The sequence below is a fragment of the Eschrichtius robustus genome, chromosome 3 (assembly GCF_028021215.1).
Source record: "Eschrichtius robustus isolate mEscRob2 chromosome 3, mEscRob2.pri, whole genome shotgun sequence".
Lineage (NCBI taxonomy): Eukaryota > Metazoa > Chordata > Mammalia > Artiodactyla > Eschrichtiidae > Eschrichtius > Eschrichtius robustus.
In genome coordinates this window covers 112,166,094-112,182,345 of record NC_090826.1, presented here as the reverse complement: position 1 = coordinate 112,182,345, position 16,252 = coordinate 112,166,094, and the positions used below count along the sequence as shown (strand labels likewise).

The following is a 16,252-nucleotide window of genomic DNA, read 5'->3' as shown; positions in this document are numbered from 1 at the left end:
TGCTGATTCTATAGTGTAATTACTTTTAATTTTCACTCTGTTCCACCAGGGGGCAGACTGACTCAACGAATAGCCACCAACTCCAGGCATCCCGCTTTTTTCAAAAGGAACTGGGATTCTAAAACTAAGGGCTTGGAACACTAACACCAGAATTCTAGAACTGCCCCAGAAGGATTCTATTTTCCCTGAGTCGCCCCTCCAAAAATCAGTCCCCAATTTTGGCAACTCCTAGTGCTGTCCTGGCCTTCACCCTTATTCCCCAAAACTTCCCTTTCCCTTAATTCCTCTAAAATTCCTCTTCCCCTGGTCATTTTGATTAAACTTCTACTTCACATCACCCCAGCGTCGCTGGCTTCAGACTGGAAGAGTGAAGTCAAAAGAGGGGTGGATGGGGGCTTCCCTGGTGGCGCAGTGGTTAAGAATCCACCTGCCAGTGAAGGGGACACGGGTTCGAACCCTGGTCCAGGAGATCCCACATGCTGCAGAGCAACTAAGCCCGTGTGCCACAACTACTGAGCCCGCGTGCCACAACTACGGAAGCCCGCGCGCCTAGAGCCTGTACCCTGCAACAAGTCACCGCAATGAGAAGCCCGCGCACTGCAACGAAGAGTAGCCCCCGCTCGCCGCAACTAGAGAAAGCCCACGCGCAGCAACAGACCCAACACAGGCAAAAATAAAATAAGTAAATAAATTAATTAATTTTTTTAAAAAAAGGGGACGAAAGTAAGCAAAAAGCTATGGGAAATGGCTAAGGAGACAGGCCAGTGTTGGCTGGGAAAGGAAAGCCCAGAGAGCCGAAGACCGGGCTGGCCTCCTTGGCCAGCAGACAGGGGTGGGCGGGCAGGGGGTGGGGCCCAGAGGAGTGCCGCCTCTCCTTTTTCCCGGAGCCTGGGCGGAGAGGGAGGAAAACTTCCTGGCCTGGGCTCCGGGGCCGCTCTGTTTGCCAGCCCTCCGATCCCGCCTACCAGTGCACGGCGCTTCCCCACCCCTCTCCCGGCACCCCCAGTGTCCGCCATGGCCAAAGCCTACGACCACCTCTTCAAGTTGCTGCTGATCGGGGACTCGGGGGTGGGCAAGACTTGTCTGATCATTCGCTTTGCAGAGGACAACTTCAACAACACTTACATCTCCACCATCGGTGAGCCCACTGGCCATACCCTAGATCCCCGACTCCCCCATGCCCTCATCCTCAGGCTCTTGGATTATTTGTGGCCCACTTTTAAGTCCCCTTAGAGTCAGGCTTCTGAACTCCAGTTCCTCAACCCCGTTTCAGACCCATCCCCCTTATAAGTCTCCGGATAGTACCCAAACCTCTAACCTCTCTGAGACCTCCAGGTTACTCCTCAGTTGTGCCAGCCCCTTATTTTCTTGGTACCACCTGTTTCCCTTGTCTCCCCAAAACCACATGAACCATTCTTTACTTCCCTCTCAGCTCCTCTTCCCCCACCCCCATCCACCTAGAACTCTTGATCCACTCTCCACATTTCCTGTATCCCCTCTCCCTGAACATCTGTCTCCCAGTTCTGCTAGCTTCTTTCTGTCCCACTGAGTTTGCATACTCTCCCATTGCATTCCCACCTTACCATCTACTTTGCAGTCTCCAGTCTCCCTGCCCCTCAACTTAATAGGGGTTGGGGAAGATGGAACAGAGCGGCTGGGTGTGCTGGAGAGTGGCCCAAGGACTGGGATCAGGAGCATGCAGTCAGCCTGGTGAGGAAGGCAGAGTGAGGGGACTTTTGGGGTCTCTGAGTCAGCCTGGTGACTCAGCCTCCTCAGGCTTGGGGGAGGTGCACAAGTTTCCACTGAGAACGTTGTCTCCCCTCCTCCCCTGTCATCATTCTTTTTTTTTTTTTTAATTTATTTATTTTATTTATATATTTTTGGCTGTGTTGGGTCTTCGTTGCTGCGCACGGCCTTTCTCTAGTTGCGGTGAGCGGGGGCTACTCTTCCTTGAGGTGCGCAGGCTTCTCACTGCAGTGGCTTCTGCTGTTGCAGAGCACGGGCTCTAGGTGCGTGGACTTCAGTAGTTGTGGCACACGGGCTCAGTAGTTGTGGCACTTTGGCTCTAGAGCGCAGGCTCAGTAGTTGCAGCACACAGGCTTTGTTGCTCCGCGGCATGTGGGATCTTCCTGGACCAGGGCTCGAACCCGTGTCCCCTGAATTGGCAGGCGGATTCTTAACCACTGCTCCACCAGGGAAGCCCCCCTCTCATCATTCTTAATCTCCTCTGGCCTGGGAAATAAGACAAGGAGAGTATCAAGACATTGTGGTTAGAAAGAGGAGAGAAAAATGCCCCTCTCTCCTAATTCAGTCTTGGGGGAATCTTGTTTAGCCTCAAATTTTCTTGTTTCCAAGCCTGGCCTACTAGTTAATTCACATAGACTGTCATCAGCTACCTTTTTCCTTGCTCTTTACCCTGTAGGGCCAGGAGGGTAGGTGGGAGAACCGAGGGTAGAGGGTTCTAAGAAAACAGAAGGAAAAAGGAATCTGAAAGTAATATTTTGGGGGAGACAGATTGAATTGAGAGAGTTGTCAGCTGGCATGGCTAAGTGGACCCAATAAGTGCCTTAGAGGCCTTAAGCCTCCGTGCAGAATTTTCATCACCTTCTCCCCTACAAAATCCATAAAATCTAAGTAAAAACAATATGCTTGCTATACAAGTACAGCTTTGAGAAAATCCCCCTAGTTTTACACTTCCTACAAGATTGCTTCCCAAGTGCCTGCCCTGCAGAATTTCTGGCACTGCCACTGCTCCATTCCTGTCCCTCTCACCACACACTTTTACATACGTGTGTATACATGTCTCAATTTCAGTGTACACTCTCCACCTCTAGGAATTGATTTCAAGATCCGCACTGTGGATATAGAGGGGAAAAAGATCAAACTGCAAGTCTGGTGAGTGACTCCGTCAGGCCTCCTAAGACAGACTTCCTCATTTACCTCCTATAGGTGTTTCTCTTCTTTTTAGCTTCATTTCTCTCCCTTTCCCAATGCTCCTTCCAGTACATTTTCTAATCCATTTCTGTCACCTCATTCAGATGTCCTTTCATCTCTCTTCCTGCTTACTCAACTATTTTCAGCTTTTTTGTAATTCTCTTGCCTCTCCCGGACTTGGAGCATCCTCTGAACTTGGCAACTGTCTAGCTAGATCAATTGTCTGTTGAACTATAATGTGGAAACAGGCTCTAAACAATTAAATAGCAAATAGCAGAATTAAGACTTGACTCTCAGTCTAGTGGAGAGGCCATAAAGCCAAGTGTAGAGGTTTGACCTGACTGCCCTGAGGAAGCTGGAGACCCTAAGGGTGTCAAGTGGTAAAAGGCTTAATGGAGGCATTATGATACAACAGATAAGAGGAGAATGTGGTTCAATCCTGGTTCTGGTACAGAATGACCTTCATCGGTTATTTGGCCTCTCTAAATCTGTTTCCTCATTTGTAAAATAGAGACAATAAAACATGTCTCACAAGGATAGAGTGAAGATTACATAAAATGGCACAAATAAAATGATATATACACAGTGCTTGGCACAGAGTAAACAATGAATAAAACAGAAAGACCTGTTTCTTAGGCCTTTACCATCACTCAGTATCAGCTCAACTGTCTTTTATCCCTTTCTTCCTTTACTGTTTCCTGATTCTGTTCCTTTCAGTTGCAAAAGCTAAATTCTTAGGGGGTGGGGGTGGGATTCTCTCTTTGGAGACCTCTTCCCTGTATCCCACCCCATGAAATATTCCACCTCTTCAGGGACACAGCTGGCCAAGAGCGATTCAAGACGATAACTACTGCCTATTACCGTGGAGCCATGGTATGAAGTGTGGTTCTGGACAAGGGATGAGGCATGAGGCACTAGAATGTATGAATATAGAGGGACAGGAGTTGGGGCAGAGAAAAATGGGGAGGGGCACAGTATGGGTTGCAGAGGGCCCCATGTGGCCTAGTGATTAGACTTGTGGATAGAATTTGCAGGGTCACTTAGAGGGCAGTGGAAAGCCTAAACAGGGGAATATGGTACAAGGCTCCATTATGAACTCTGCCATTCCCCAGGGCATTATCCTAGTATATGACATCACAGATGAGAAATCCTTCGAGAATATTCAGAACTGGATGAAGAGCATCAAAGAGGTGAGGACCCTCCCAGAGAGACAGGGGAATTGGGTAGAACCTGGAGGATGAAGGAGACTGTGAAAATGAGCAGGACCCAACTTTTACTCTTACCTTTTGTCCCAGAATGCCTCGGCTGGGGTAGAGCGCCTCTTACTGGGGAACAAGTGTGATATGGAGGCCAAGAGGAAGGTCCAGAAGGAGCAGGCCGATAAGGTAAGAGCAGGCTGGGCGATGTTCTAGAACTGGGCCAGGAGAGCCAAGATGAGGCCGGATTGCAGAGGACTTGGCTGCTGCCCTTCATCCAACTCTCTTCTTACCGCTTCACTCCATGCAGTTGGCTCGGGAGCATGGAATCCGATTTTTCGAGACAAGTGCTAAATCCAGCATGAATGTAGATGAGGTGAGACACACCCCATCCTTCATCCCTCAAAGAGATGAAGTATTGGAAGATAGACTTATCCTCCCCTCCAACCTGTTCTGACCAATCTCTACTTTCCCCACATTAGGCTTTCAGTTCCCTGGCCCGGGACATCTTGCTCAAGTCAGGAGGCCGGAGATCAGTGAGTTGGTTCTGCTGGGCTAAGTACAACTGTGCGTGTGTGTGTGTGCGTGTGCGTGTGTGTGTGTGCACGCGCGCGTTGGGAGTAAAAACTGACGAGAGCAGTGCTAAGACTGCCCATGAGGGTGACCCCAGACCCGCTAGCCATTCTCACCCTGACCCCTGTACCCTTCTCCCTCTAGGGAAACAGCAACAAGCCCCCCAGCACTGACCTGAAAACTTGTGACAAGAAGAACACCAACAAGTGCTCCCTGGGCTGAGGACTCCCCTTCTGCCCCTCCGCCCTAAGCCTGGAGGCTGAACCTGAGGGAGGCAGGGCTGAGGGGCCGGGCAGGGGAGAAGTAGCACGTGGGGCTTGGAGGGATAGAGATGGGTAGATGGTGGAAGAATGGGGAGAATGCGGAGAAGAAAAAAGGAAGGAGCGAGGAGGAAAGAGGAAAAGAAGGAGGTAGACTAGAGAGGGAAGGAGAGGCAAGAAGAAGGGAAAGAACTGAGAAAGTGAAAGAAGGTGAAAAGGAGGTAGGAAGAGAGGCAGGAGGAAAGGAAGGATAGATGGCCCTAAGCCTCAGACCTTCTGTGGGTTTCCAGGGCAAATATAAATGTAGATAAATAATTGATTTATTCTGTTACTGGAGCAGGCTTTAGGGTCCTGTGAGAGGCTGGCTCAGCACCACCCTCTGAAGGTTTGGTCCTATCCTGTCACTCTGCATGGTCTTTCTCAGTATTAAAGGCCACCATTTGCACAAATGTCCCTGCTTTGGGTAACTTTCATCATTGTCGGAATTGCTCTCTACTCATAAACCTAATTCTTGTCTCTCTGAGGTGGTTGGTCTGCTTGAATCTGGCTGAGTTCCTGTGATGTCTAATCCTACAACTCTCCCTTCCCCAGCTGTTTAATTGATGAGGGAAACAAGGAGCAGAGTTTCTTTGAAACTGAAGGTCTGGACATCCTCTTTCCAGCATGGGATTTAGAGGATTCTTGTGTGCAGGGTCTTGTCCAGGAGATTCTAAAAGAGCAGGACTCTTTCTTTGGCCTCCCCAGAGGAGTGACAGCCCTAGCCTCAGGGAAATAGCAGAACCAGTATTTTTTATCCAGTGATTTCTGCTAGCATCTTTGATTCTGCCAGGAATCCCTTTAAGTAACTAGTAAGCATTATTATCTGCTTTTATAGGTGAGGAAAATGAGACACAGAAGAGGTTTATTTAGTCATAAATATTTATTGAGCGTCTACTATGTGCCAAGCACAATGGTCAAGTTAATATAACCTCTGGGTGGTACTTACTAGAAAAGGGACTAGTAAAATTTAACAAAAACTGCCCCTAACTACTGAATAACAAAGAAGCAAAACTATTGGCATGCAAAAGAACCACGAAAAAGAAACTTAGACTTGGGACTTCCCTGGTGGTACAGTGGTTAAGACTCTGCCTCCCAATGCAGGGGGCACAGGTTTGATCCTGGTCAGGGAACTAACATCCTGCATGCTGCATGGTGTGGCCAAAAAAAACCCCAAAACCTTAGGCTTGAGTTCCCTTAAGTATATGTAGACCCCTTTCACTCTTACACAGTACTTTTAAACAGCAAAATTATCTCACAGACTTGACCTTTTATCAGGATAATGAAAACGTCAGGTTTGGTTTAGACAAAGTACCATTAGAAGTTTTATTCATGGATATGATGTTCAAGGCATTTAAGAAATCCCCAAGCCTGCAGTGTGGAAGTGGATGGCACAACCCTGGAGCTGTCAGCAAAGCCTTTTTGTGTGCTGCTGTTTCTGTTGGTAAAAGACAACACTCAGAAAGAGTCTGACAGTGCCAGGAAAAGGACTCAGAAAATAATTTGATAAATGTGGAGAATAATTTGATAAATGTATTACGTATCCAAGCTTCGATGGGGTGACGATCCTTATCTGTGGCTTATGTGTGAGCTCTGTAGTCAACTGCTCAGCTAGCTTAATTTGCTCAAGAGATGAGGAAAGACTTGCATTTTGTGAATCCCAGGAAGAAGACTGACCGACATCTTTGTCATACCCCAGAGCAGATATTTTAAAATCCAGTTTCAGCATGGAGACCCTATTCAGTTGCTTGGTACGGCTATTGGAAGTGAGATCTTACAAAATCTTCCAGCTTGTCATGAGGCACAGTGGGATTGGGTAAGGAGTAACAGAATACTGTATTTCAGCCAAAACTTTTATTATGGCTGAAAAATACTGGGAAAAAAACCAATATCCTACTTTCTGTAACATACAACTATTGACATATACAGACAAATCACAACTTAAAGGAACAAATAGTTACAAGCAAAATTAAAGCTCAGCCCTCACCAGGTGGTTGTTGTTTTTTCAACTCCCGCCCAGTGATCTTTCCAGTCTGTTAGTTATTGCTCTTGAGCAGCCAGATTTCAGTCTGCTGGGAAGAGAGAATTTATGGGATGTAGCACCAGATATACTGTTGATCTCCAAAAGTGCGCTAGCTCTTAGGGCTGTGGGGGAGGGGAGTAGCTGTGCTCTTTAGGCTAAAAAGACTTCCTGAGGGAGGAGAGTGTGGAGCAGAGTTAACAAGAAGAAAGCATGGGGACAAGTGCTTTGATCTTAAGAGGTGGGATACAGATTATTAATAGTGCCTAGATTTATATGAAGTTTATTTTAAATACCTCCTATCTATCTACTGAGCAACTATGAAAACTAAACTCATAGTCCAGTTGTCTGAGAGGCTGCAGACATACATATATGTAAAACTAGGAGGAAATTTCTGGCAGAATTAGGGTAGTGACTAATACATTACCAGAGAGTAAAGCATGAACCCAGAATGTGGGTCAAGTCACTGCAGTTCTGGATATATGTCAAGGTTTGGCTCCATGGGGAGGGAAAGCAGGCACAAATCTGTGGCCTGGGAGTTGAAAGTCCAGGCTTAGGTTGCAGCTCTCCTACTAGTTGTGTGCCCTTGGACAAGTGACACACTCTGAGCTTATTCATAAAATAGGCGTAATATCAACTCTGATTCCTCAGGATTACTGAAAAGGATCAAAATGAGTTAAACGTTGAATTCAAAAAGTACAATAGAAATGTGAGGCCATATAATTAGAAGAGAATAAAGGATTTTCATACACATTTCATTTGCATCTCGCAAAAAAAAAAAAACCTAGAAAATGCACATTAGCATTTCCGTTTTCCACAGAACACTGACAGCCAGATGCCGTCCTAAAGTCATGTAGCTAATAAGCACCTGAACCTATAGAACCTAGACTCAACGCTTCTTGGGATTTCAAATCTCACGCTCTTCTAATTGCATTAGGTAGGAGCAAGGAAGAGCTGAGAACATTTAAGGAGGTTATTCAAAGGACCGGTTCTGGGGAGTAACTTAGCAATTAACATGCGAGAAGGTGACGTCTGAGTAGAGCTGAGTGGGAGCCCGGAGACAGGGGAAGCCTTCATTCACAGAATGTCTCTGGTATTCCTGCCCCTGGAGGGAGGAGGAAGTGCAGTTTCGCCTCCATCCCTGGACCGCCAACACAGGTTCTCCCCTTGACCCTCGTTCGAGGCGGGAAGGGGGAGGGGTATCAGAAAGTCTGATGCTTAATGGTGAGTCCTCGGATTTTAAAGAGGGAGGAAAGTCCTGAGAGGGCGACGTATCGTTCTTTTTTATGTCTCGCTGTACACGTAGCCCAGAGGGGCAAAAAGGCGACAGCCCACGGTGCGTCGAGAACGACCACAAGCCTGACAGCCGCCATCTTCTCGGTTCCGGCAGAAGACTACCAGGACCATAATGCAACGGTGCGCCGAGCCAATGGGTCGCATCTCGCTGCACAAATGCAGGGAGACCCAATTCCCAGGGAGCAGCGGGCGGAAGACTACGAGGCCCATCAGGCAAGCCACGGGCCTCTTCTTCCGATGACTGGCCTAGCTCTGGCAAACCTGCCCGTGCCCAGGATCCTCCGCGCGCAAGATGGAGGCGCCGGGGGCGGAAGCGGAGCAGAGGAGGTGCTAGGCTCTACGCCCCCTCGGCTTTCCGTGAGGACCGTACCAGTCCGAAGAAGGAAGCTCACGGTCCTACCCAGCAAATGCGTATTGCCTTTTCTCGCCGTGACCATGGGGGCGTACTGAAAGAGCCTTTGATCTGATAGGCAACCCCAGCCTTTCGCAGCCCCGACTTGGAACCTCCCCGAGGACTGCAGTGTAAGCGCGGTCTCTGCGTTCCGACCGAGGCACGAGGCCAGTCAGGCAGGTTCCTCTGTCCCGACAGGTGGGACACTGAGCACTCCATGCCAGCGGGCGCAGGGAGGCGTGGCCTCCCCCAGGGCCGCCACCTCTGCTGGTTGCTCTGCGCTTTCACTTTAAGGCTCTGGTAAGGAGGGGCTGAGGGCAGGGAAAAGGAGGGGACGGGAGGATCGGATCGTCCCCGCCCCCTGTGTCCCTGGACCGTGGAGATGATGGGGGGGGGGGGAGGTTCCCTGTTTTCCGGCTTCTGACTTTTGCGCATTTCCCCCCCCCTCACCCGCTTCAGCCAAGCAGAAGCTCCCGTGCGGGAGGAGAAGCTGTCAGGTGGGTGATGGTCTGGGAACCCAACGCCCCTATAGTTTTTTTGTTTTGTTTTGTTTTGACCTCCTCCCATATACCTAGAGATCAGGTGGAAAAGGGCGGCACCACGTGGAGCGAGGGCATTCAGCTGTGCTGGGAAGTTCATGGGCAGAACTTAGGGGAGAAATATTTTGTGAACGAGGTCTGGGGCTTGCATTTCTCTCCCTGTCTAGTGAGCACCTCAAATTTGCCGTGCTGGCTGGTGGAAGAGTTTGTGGTGGCGGAAGAGTGTGCTCCATGTTCTAATTTCCAGGCTGTGAGTATCTGTTTTCTCTCCCCTTCTTCTCACATCGAATCAGACAGGGACTGTCTGACTATCTAAGTATGCCTTTGCATTGTCTTTTCGTCTTTTTCCTTGCAGTCTCAGTGTGAGTCCAAATCTGAACTGGTCTTCCCCCTGAAAATGTGCCCTTTTCTTTCCAAGTTAATGGCAACGTTCAGCTAATAACCGTGCTCTGTTCATTTTTAATCTAGTAGGTTCTGGAACCTGCCCTTGCCTCTCGTAGACTATTGACCCTGAAGTGTTCTTAGTAACACGTACTTCTCATCCTGTAACCACCACCTCATCACCCCCATGAGAACTCTTCATTAGTTCTCTGTTGCCTACCAGCTCCGAGCCGTAGCACTTGGACACCTGCCCATTCTGAATGGCAGCCTTCCTGTTTCTCCGGCTGCCCCTTCCTAACAAGTGCTTTGGTCCTTTCCTCCTGGCAGAAAACCACCCCCGAGTGTGGCTCCACCGGGTATGTGGAGAAAATCACATGCAGCTCATCTAAGAGGAGCGAGTTCAAAAGGCAAGTGCTGTTTCTCTTCTTGAATCCTCCTAGATCACCTCCTTTGCTCCTATGACTTTAGGTAGATAGTCCTGCCTCTTCCTCTTTGTATGGAGGTAGCATGGCATATTGGAAAGGGGAGGGGATTTGGAGGCAAATTACTTGAACCCAAGTCCCAGCTCTACTCCTCAGCACTATATTATTGGCCATATTTTCTCATCAGTAAAACTGGTTGATACCAGCTCTGCTTATCTCACCAGAAAATAAATTAAATATTTGAATGGGATTAATGTACTGTAAACACTTTATTTTTATTCTTGGCCGCACCATGCGGCATGCTGGATCTTAGTTCCCCGACCAGGGATCAAACCTGTGCTCCCTGTAGTGGAAGCGCGGAGTCTTAACCGCTGGACCATCAGGGAAGTCCCTGTACTGTCAACACTTTAGAAGGCTGACGCTGGTTTCCTCTTTTCTCCTCAGATATATCTTGGTGAGGATGAAACAGGAGGGAGATTAGAGGGAGAGGCAGTCTGGCCTTCCCTGGGGATAACTGTTTCTTCTTGCCCTCAGCTGCCGCTCAGCTCTGATGGAACAACACTTATTCTGGAAATTCGAAGGGACTGTCATAGGTGTGGCCTTGGTCTTTGCTTGCCTTGTCATTGTTCGTCAGCGACAACTGGACAGAAAGGCGCTGGAAAAGGTCCGGAAGCAAATTGAGTCCATATAGCTACCTCCTCCCCTTTCATCTGGGTCTTAGAGACCCTACCTCAGACAGAAAGTGGAATGAACTGACTCGTGCCCCTGGTTCTCTGGAACCTTGTGGTGGCACCCCCTTTCTCCCATCTTCCTTGTCTAAATCATTAATGAGCAGAATAAAAAGAGTAAAATCGTTTCCTTCCCTAGTGTAATTTGGTTTGGGGCAGGAAGTCATGGGGGTAGAGAGGGAAAGGGGGTGGCAACTTTAGGCCCCAGTTTACCAGGTACCTATCTTCCTCCCTCTTCTACTATTAGTTAAAACTGTCAGGATACAATTTTAGCAAAAAAAAAATTTATTTCTCAGCCAAAATGTCATTTTCCCCTCAACTCTATCCCCAAAGAAGAAATAAAATCACAGATACATGACAAAAGTATTTGAGGTGCCTCCTGACATAGGCAGACTGAGCCATGGGGTACAGACATCTAGGGCATCCTGATGTGATTCAGACCCCTGAAGCCAAAGAGCCCTGAGTGGGAACCCCAGGAGGAAGCAGAACCACAGCGGAGCCCTGGATTCCTTATTGTGATTGAGAAGTGGGCCAGGAAGTGTTACAGCTCACATCTCATCTGCATGCAACACAGTTCTGATGTGCCTGCTGGGGCCTGCCCTCCCTCCTGTCTTCTCAAGCAGTGTCCTTGTTGAGCCATTTACACCCTTGGCCCCAGGTGGCCCCTCCAATCTGGACTCTACCGCTGGATTCTCCAGATTTTCTGTCATGTCCTTGTGAGTCAGGATGTTTCTGGAAATCACTGTGGGGTGAAGGAAAAAGGGCAGTAGAATAGTGCTCCCTTGGTTGGGGATCCTAGACAGAACAGGACCTCCCTCCCACTTCTTGACTACTCTGGAAAACAGAGTCCTTTCCTGCCCTTGCCTCTCACCTCCATGAGGCTGGTAATCCTCAGGCCCAGCTTCTGGTAAGCCCTGAAAGGGGCTGAAACTGGGCAGGATGATGAGAGCCAAGGAGAAAAGAAGGATCTGGGAAGAAGCAAGAGGACATTTGGGCTGTGGGGACAATAAGGGAAGGGAGCAGAGGGCAGAGTGACTAGGGGGCAGTTGGGGTCATCAGGGATGGGAAGATAGGTCTGGCTACGGAGTGGGGGCATCAGCATGGCAACCTGGCAGAAGATGGAGGAGGTGGCAGGGGAGATGGGAAAGAGATTAATGGTACCAGAACACAAGTGCTAGTCTGGGCAGCTTTGTTGGAGGTTTGAACAATAAGCATCTGCAGCTGGCGGAGCTGAGTCACCAGGGAGCTGGGAAACGAGGAATGAAGAGTTAGATCTCCTGGGAACCAGGGCCCAAGAATGGTATCCCTGTGTGCTGCACCCTTACCCCAACACACACACTATGTTTTCACTCACATGTTGTGCCTCTCCAGCTCCTGGACTTTTTTCTGTAGTTCCTGGTTCTGTGCAGAACAGGCAGCTACCCTAGGAAGGGTGGAAAGGTAGGATAAGGCTCTGTAATCACATGAGTCCCTGACCTTGCCTGCCTTGGTGAGGAAGGGGGCCCAGTCGTGAATCCAGAAATGTGAGTCCAAACATACCTGCTCTCTAGTCCATCGATGTACTCTTTCTTCCGCCGCCGACTGTCCTGAGCTGACTGCTTGTTACGGATTTTCCTCCTGACCTTCTTGAGGACCCTCTCCTCTGCCTGGGGGCCCAGGGTGTGTCAGTCCTGGGCCCTTAACCTCCCCCAACTCCTCAACTCTTCCCCTGCTATCCTGGCTCCTCAGAGGCCATGGTAGGGCCGCTGGGTTACGATACCCTTTGGGGAAGCATGTTACCTTGGTGAGGGGCAGGTGAGAGGGTAGGGACACCCCTTCCTGTCCCAGCAGACGCTTCTCCTCTTCTGTCAGGAACAAGGTTTGACAGGGCAGCTGGTGGGGGACGAGAGAAGATGAGAATGGAGAGAGGGTCATCCCATTTTCAGTACTCATGCTGTTCCCCTTACATGCCTCCTGGAGAGTGTTTCCTATTTGCACTGAGGAATAACAAACCGTAAAATGAGATGAGGGGCAGGGACCTTAATGCAGACAGACTGTTGATTAAACCACAGGGACTTCCTGAGGCTGACAAGGGAGAAAGGTGGTTTTGTCATATTTTTGCCCACAGACTTAAGACCTTGGTAATCACAGCAAGTTAGGAAGGGCCTATTCTGGTCCACATTTCCGCAGACCTTGGGGGTATTGGAAGAGGATGTGGAGTAACTCACTAAGGTAGGGTTTGCTTGATCTTACAGCAGGCAAATGATTCATTGTCGCCATTAACTTCAGCTTGGCAGAGTGTTACCATTACCTGCCAACCACAAGGAGATCCCTGGGGCGATGGCCCATCCTCCCCTAGGGGCTGAGCCCTACCTTTCAGACTGAAGTTCTGTCCCCTCTCAAAGAATTCCCCAAAGGCAACCAGACTGAACAACTTCTCATAACAAAGTATGTGGGGAACATAGGTGTCTGGTTAATGTGAGCCCATCAGGTGAGTAACTTGCTTTTCTAACTAATACTTCTTTTTGAAAGATTTATGCTTCACTTTGTGACTCAAGAGGAATTTGCTTTTGCCTGTTGATGGTCTTTGGCTTTTAGCTAAACCACTTCTATCTCTGCCTTATTCTGATGTTCCCTTCTTGCCTCTGTGACTATTTGGTGAATCGTTAGAGGGGTGTCCCTCCCAATCCACCTAATCAAAATCTCTAAAAATGAGGTCTAGAGGTATTTATGTATGTATGTATGTATGTATGTATGTATGTATGTATTTTTGGCCGCGCTGTGCGGCTTGCGGGACCTTAGTTCCTGACCAGGGATGGAACCTGTGCCCGCTGCAGTGGAAGCGCAGAGTCCTAACCACTGGACTGCCAGGGAATTCCCCTAGAGGGTTTTATTTCAAAAACAAAACCAAAAACAAAAGAAAACAAAACCGGGACTTCCCTGGTGGCCCAGTACAAACTCCCCAGTGTTTCTGATGCACACTCAAATTTAGATGCCTCGGACTTTTTAAGATTCCTCAGCCCAAGATTCCAAGATGCTTGGCTTGGCTTCTGGTCTCAGCTTCAATCACAGATTTGCGGGGAGGCTAGAACCTATTCCCTGCCTTTTGCACACAAGGAGTTCTTTTCAGGATAAAGGGAGGAACAGTGACCTGGGCAAGACCCCCTCCTCATCCCTGCTGCAGGAACCAGCCCAGCTAGCCTTGGGAAGGTGTGTGATGTGTTACCCCCCTACACTGTAACCATGGGCAGTGGGTGCCTGGTGAACCATTGTTCCAGTAAAAAACGTAGTTGCAGTTGCTTCTACATTCTGTGCCCAGTAACCAGTTGGATTCCCAGGTGGCCTGTCACATTTCCACATCCTGACCCAAAGCCGAGACGATGGCCCTAGCCGAGCAGACAATGCTCATGGGTCCGGGCTTTCTCCTAAGCCCTATCCCTGGATTCCCTCAGCCCACCCTCTCCTTAACTGAGGCATCACCCCCTTACCCCCAAGGGATTCTGTCTCTCTTGTCTTTTCCTGCTCTTAAAGTTGCCCACATCTCCCTGGCATTCAGGCCTGATGCCACAAAAATTAGGGCAAAGACAGTGTTCAGCATCAGTTTTCCCCTCCCTCATCCCCTTCTCCCCAGTTCTGTGTATCAGGGAGTACTGAACCCAGCTGACCCCCAGGACTCACCAGGGCTGCGGGAGGCACTGAGTTTACAGTGCCTGCTCTGGGCAGGATGTGGGCATGAGCATCGGGAGGCGGCTCACTGACCACACAGGCATCAGGCACCATAAATGGTGGGCTCCACTGATCTGAGGGAAACATAGGTGGCTGGGAGAAAGGAGATGGATGGCCGCAGGCCCTGGGTAGTGGCACAGGTTGGGGAAACTCCCTTAACCCCAGGGTTAGGGCTGGACCTGAAGGGCCATTGTCCGCTTCCCACAAAGAACACTGACCTATTTGGATGGAGATGAGCCCTACAGCTGGCCCAGCTTCCCCCTGCATCCTCTCCAGGGTCCCTGCCTCATAGACAACCTCATAGAGGGCAGGGGAACTGGGTGGCTTGGGGGCAGGGGGACTGTCTGGATGGCGAGGATCCTCAGAGATTCCACTGTCACTGCCAGGAGATGCTTCTGAGCAGTACACTTCATTGGGATCAATGAAAAGTTTCAGGAAATCTTCAGGCTCACTCTCTTGAAGACCCTACAGTAGAAGAGGGTGTATATGTGTATAAGGAAGAATTCTGGAAGTCCTATCTAACGTCAAAACTAGATCCTTCATGCTTCAGTTTCAGTCCCTTCTGTCCTTGGACATGAGGATAGTTACAGCTCATGTCTATTTTAGGGGCTCTGTCTTCAGACCTCTCTCTAAGTGGAAGCTGAAGCCTCTTGGACTTCTTATCACAGAGTTGTCTCAACCCACACCCACTCCCGTTCATCACACTCACAAAGCCATGGCCCCCACTGGACTCCCAGCCTTGCAGCCCCTGTTCCTGTAGCCTAGTTACTGGGACCTCTGAAGGTGGACCATGGAGTCCCAGCTCCAGGAAGGATCCTGTTGAGAAGACGTCTTCTGGAGGCTCCAGCCACATTTCCAGCAGGTCAGGGGTTCTGAAATCCATGCTTCTGCGGGGAGGCATTGGGGGGAGGGGGGCAGTTGCAGAAGGAGAATGATGGCTTTCCCCCTCCCCCACCCCCCACAGTTTCTGGGCTCCTCTCCCTCTTCCATTATCCTCCTTCCTCACCTGTGCAGCCCCCTCACCTGTCACCCGGAGATCTCGCCTTCGGCCTTATCTCTCTGGTTCAGACCAACAGGCACCCCCCTGGGTATTACCTGTTCCGAAGAGCCCAGCCCTGCCAAGCCAGCCTAGCCCGTTGATGGCCCTAAACACTACACCTTTTCTTTCCTCCAGGATCTCGCATCCTGGACCTGCCTAGCCAAACCCCGCCCCCAGCCTTACACTACGTAAGTGGGTTGCACCTAGCCAGGAGCCACGATAGGGGCGCAGCAGCTGGAGCAGGGGGTTAAGAGGAGGAGCGTGCACAAACCGGTCTTAAAACAGCAGCCTGCCCTTTCTGCCTCAGTTTCTCCTAGCGATAGCAAATCTTCCTGAGGGTTTGCTGGCTCCTCAGGGAAGGATAGAGATGGCTGTGACTGGAGCACAGGACGCTTGAGTGCCTGTCCTCTGGACGTCAGTTTTACAGGCGGGAGACCACGGCGGGGTTGAAAACAAAGGAGGGAAGAGTCCATAGGATTGCCGAAGACTGACAGAGGCATCCCCTCCCCCACCCCGTGGCGCTCTTCCCACACTTGAGTCTGATTGGACGCTAAAGACATCCAGAGGTTTTGAGGGGTAGTGCATTGAGCCAATGGGATTACCGTCTCGAGGCAGGCTCCGCCGTAACTGGTCGGAATGGGCTGTCAGAGAAGGAGTGGGGCCAATGCGGCCGGAGCACTTATTTGTCTGGCGGGGATTTGGTTCTGAGGGAGGGTAAGAGCTAGAAGACTT

At 49.8% G+C, this 16,252-nt stretch overlaps 3 protein-coding genes across 6 annotated transcripts; 2 read left to right on the top strand and 1 right to left on the bottom strand.

The window, feature by feature from the left end:
- The first annotated feature begins 891 nt into the window (after positions 1-891).
- RAB13 (RAB13, member RAS oncogene family) lies at positions 892-5,412 on the top strand. The gene is made up of 8 exons (XM_068540868.1): positions 892-1,138; positions 2,835-2,895; positions 3,747-3,807; positions 4,047-4,124; positions 4,230-4,319; positions 4,441-4,506; positions 4,613-4,666; positions 4,848-5,412. The coding sequence occupies exons 1-8, from the start codon at positions 1,015-1,017 to the stop codon at positions 4,923-4,925; spliced, it is 612 nt and encodes a 203-aa protein (XP_068396969.1). The 5' UTR covers positions 892-1,014; the 3' UTR covers positions 4,926-5,412.
- A 2,878-nt stretch (positions 5,413-8,290) lies between these two features.
- JTB (jumping translocation breakpoint) lies at positions 8,291-10,904 on the top strand. Its single transcript, XM_068540869.1, has 5 exons — positions 8,291-9,006; positions 9,166-9,203; positions 9,413-9,495; positions 9,954-10,033; positions 10,583-10,904. The coding sequence occupies exons 1-5, from the start codon at positions 8,924-8,926 to the stop codon at positions 10,737-10,739; spliced, it is 441 nt and encodes a 146-aa protein (XP_068396970.1). The 5' UTR covers positions 8,291-8,923; the 3' UTR covers positions 10,740-10,904.
- A 139-nt stretch (positions 10,905-11,043) lies between these two features.
- CREB3L4 (cAMP responsive element binding protein 3 like 4) lies at positions 11,044-16,210 on the bottom strand. Of its 4 annotated transcripts, none has more exons than XM_068540865.1 (10): positions 16,123-16,210; positions 15,792-15,928; positions 15,191-15,368; positions 14,434-14,946; positions 12,556-12,648; positions 12,316-12,422; positions 12,131-12,199; positions 11,938-12,022; positions 11,648-11,744; positions 11,044-11,518 (listed from the first exon to the last, which is right to left on the bottom strand). In XM_068540865.1, exons 3-10 carry the CDS (start codon positions 15,362-15,364, stop codon positions 11,325-11,327), a joined length of 1,332 nt encoding a protein of 443 aa, XP_068396966.1. In that variant the 5' UTR covers positions 15,365-15,368; positions 15,792-15,928; positions 16,123-16,210; the 3' UTR covers positions 11,044-11,324. The 4 variants fall into 4 exon arrangements, with proteins under 4 accessions (XP_068396966.1, XP_068396967.1, XP_068396968.1 ...); XM_068540866.1 differs by lacking the exon at positions 16,123-16,210 and having other exon boundaries at positions 14,434-14,555; positions 14,700-14,946; positions 15,792-16,021; XM_068540867.1 differs by lacking the exon at positions 16,123-16,210 and having other exon boundaries at positions 14,434-14,555; positions 14,700-14,946; positions 15,257-15,368; positions 15,792-16,021.
- Positions 16,211-16,252: the final 42 nt, after the last annotated feature.

Coding starts and splice junctions, on each gene's coding strand:
- RAB13 (XM_068540868.1), top strand. CDS start 1,015: ATGGCCAAAGCCTACGACCACCTCTTCAAGTTGCTGCTGATCGGGGAC. Junction 3,808..4,046: donor CCTATTACCGTGGAGCCATG/GTATGAAGTGTG, acceptor GCCATTCCCCAG/GGCATTATCCTAGTATATGA. Junction 4,125..4,229: donor GGATGAAGAGCATCAAAGAG/GTGAGGACCCTC, acceptor CTTTTGTCCCAG/AATGCCTCGGCTGGGGTAGA.
- JTB (XM_068540869.1), top strand. CDS start 8,924: ATGCCAGCGGGCGCAGGGAGGCGTGGCCTCCCCCAGGGCCGCCACCTC. Junction 9,007..9,165: donor GCTTTCACTTTAAGGCTCTG/GTAAGGAGGGGC, acceptor CACCCGCTTCAG/CCAAGCAGAAGCTCCCGTGC. Junction 10,034..10,582: donor AAGAGGAGCGAGTTCAAAAG/GCAAGTGCTGTT, acceptor TCTTGCCCTCAG/CTGCCGCTCAGCTCTGATGG.
- CREB3L4 (XM_068540865.1), bottom strand. CDS start 15,364: ATGGATTTCAGAACCCCTGACCTGCTGGAAATGTGGCTGGAGCCTCCA. Junction 12,649..14,433: donor CAGTGCCTCCCGCAGCCCTG/GTGAGTCCTGGG, acceptor GTCCCCCACCAG/CTGCCCTGTCAAACCTTGTT. Junction 12,423..12,555: donor CTCACCTGCCCCTCACCAAG/GTAACATGCTTC, acceptor CTGGGCCCCCAG/GCAGAGGAGAGGGTCCTCAA.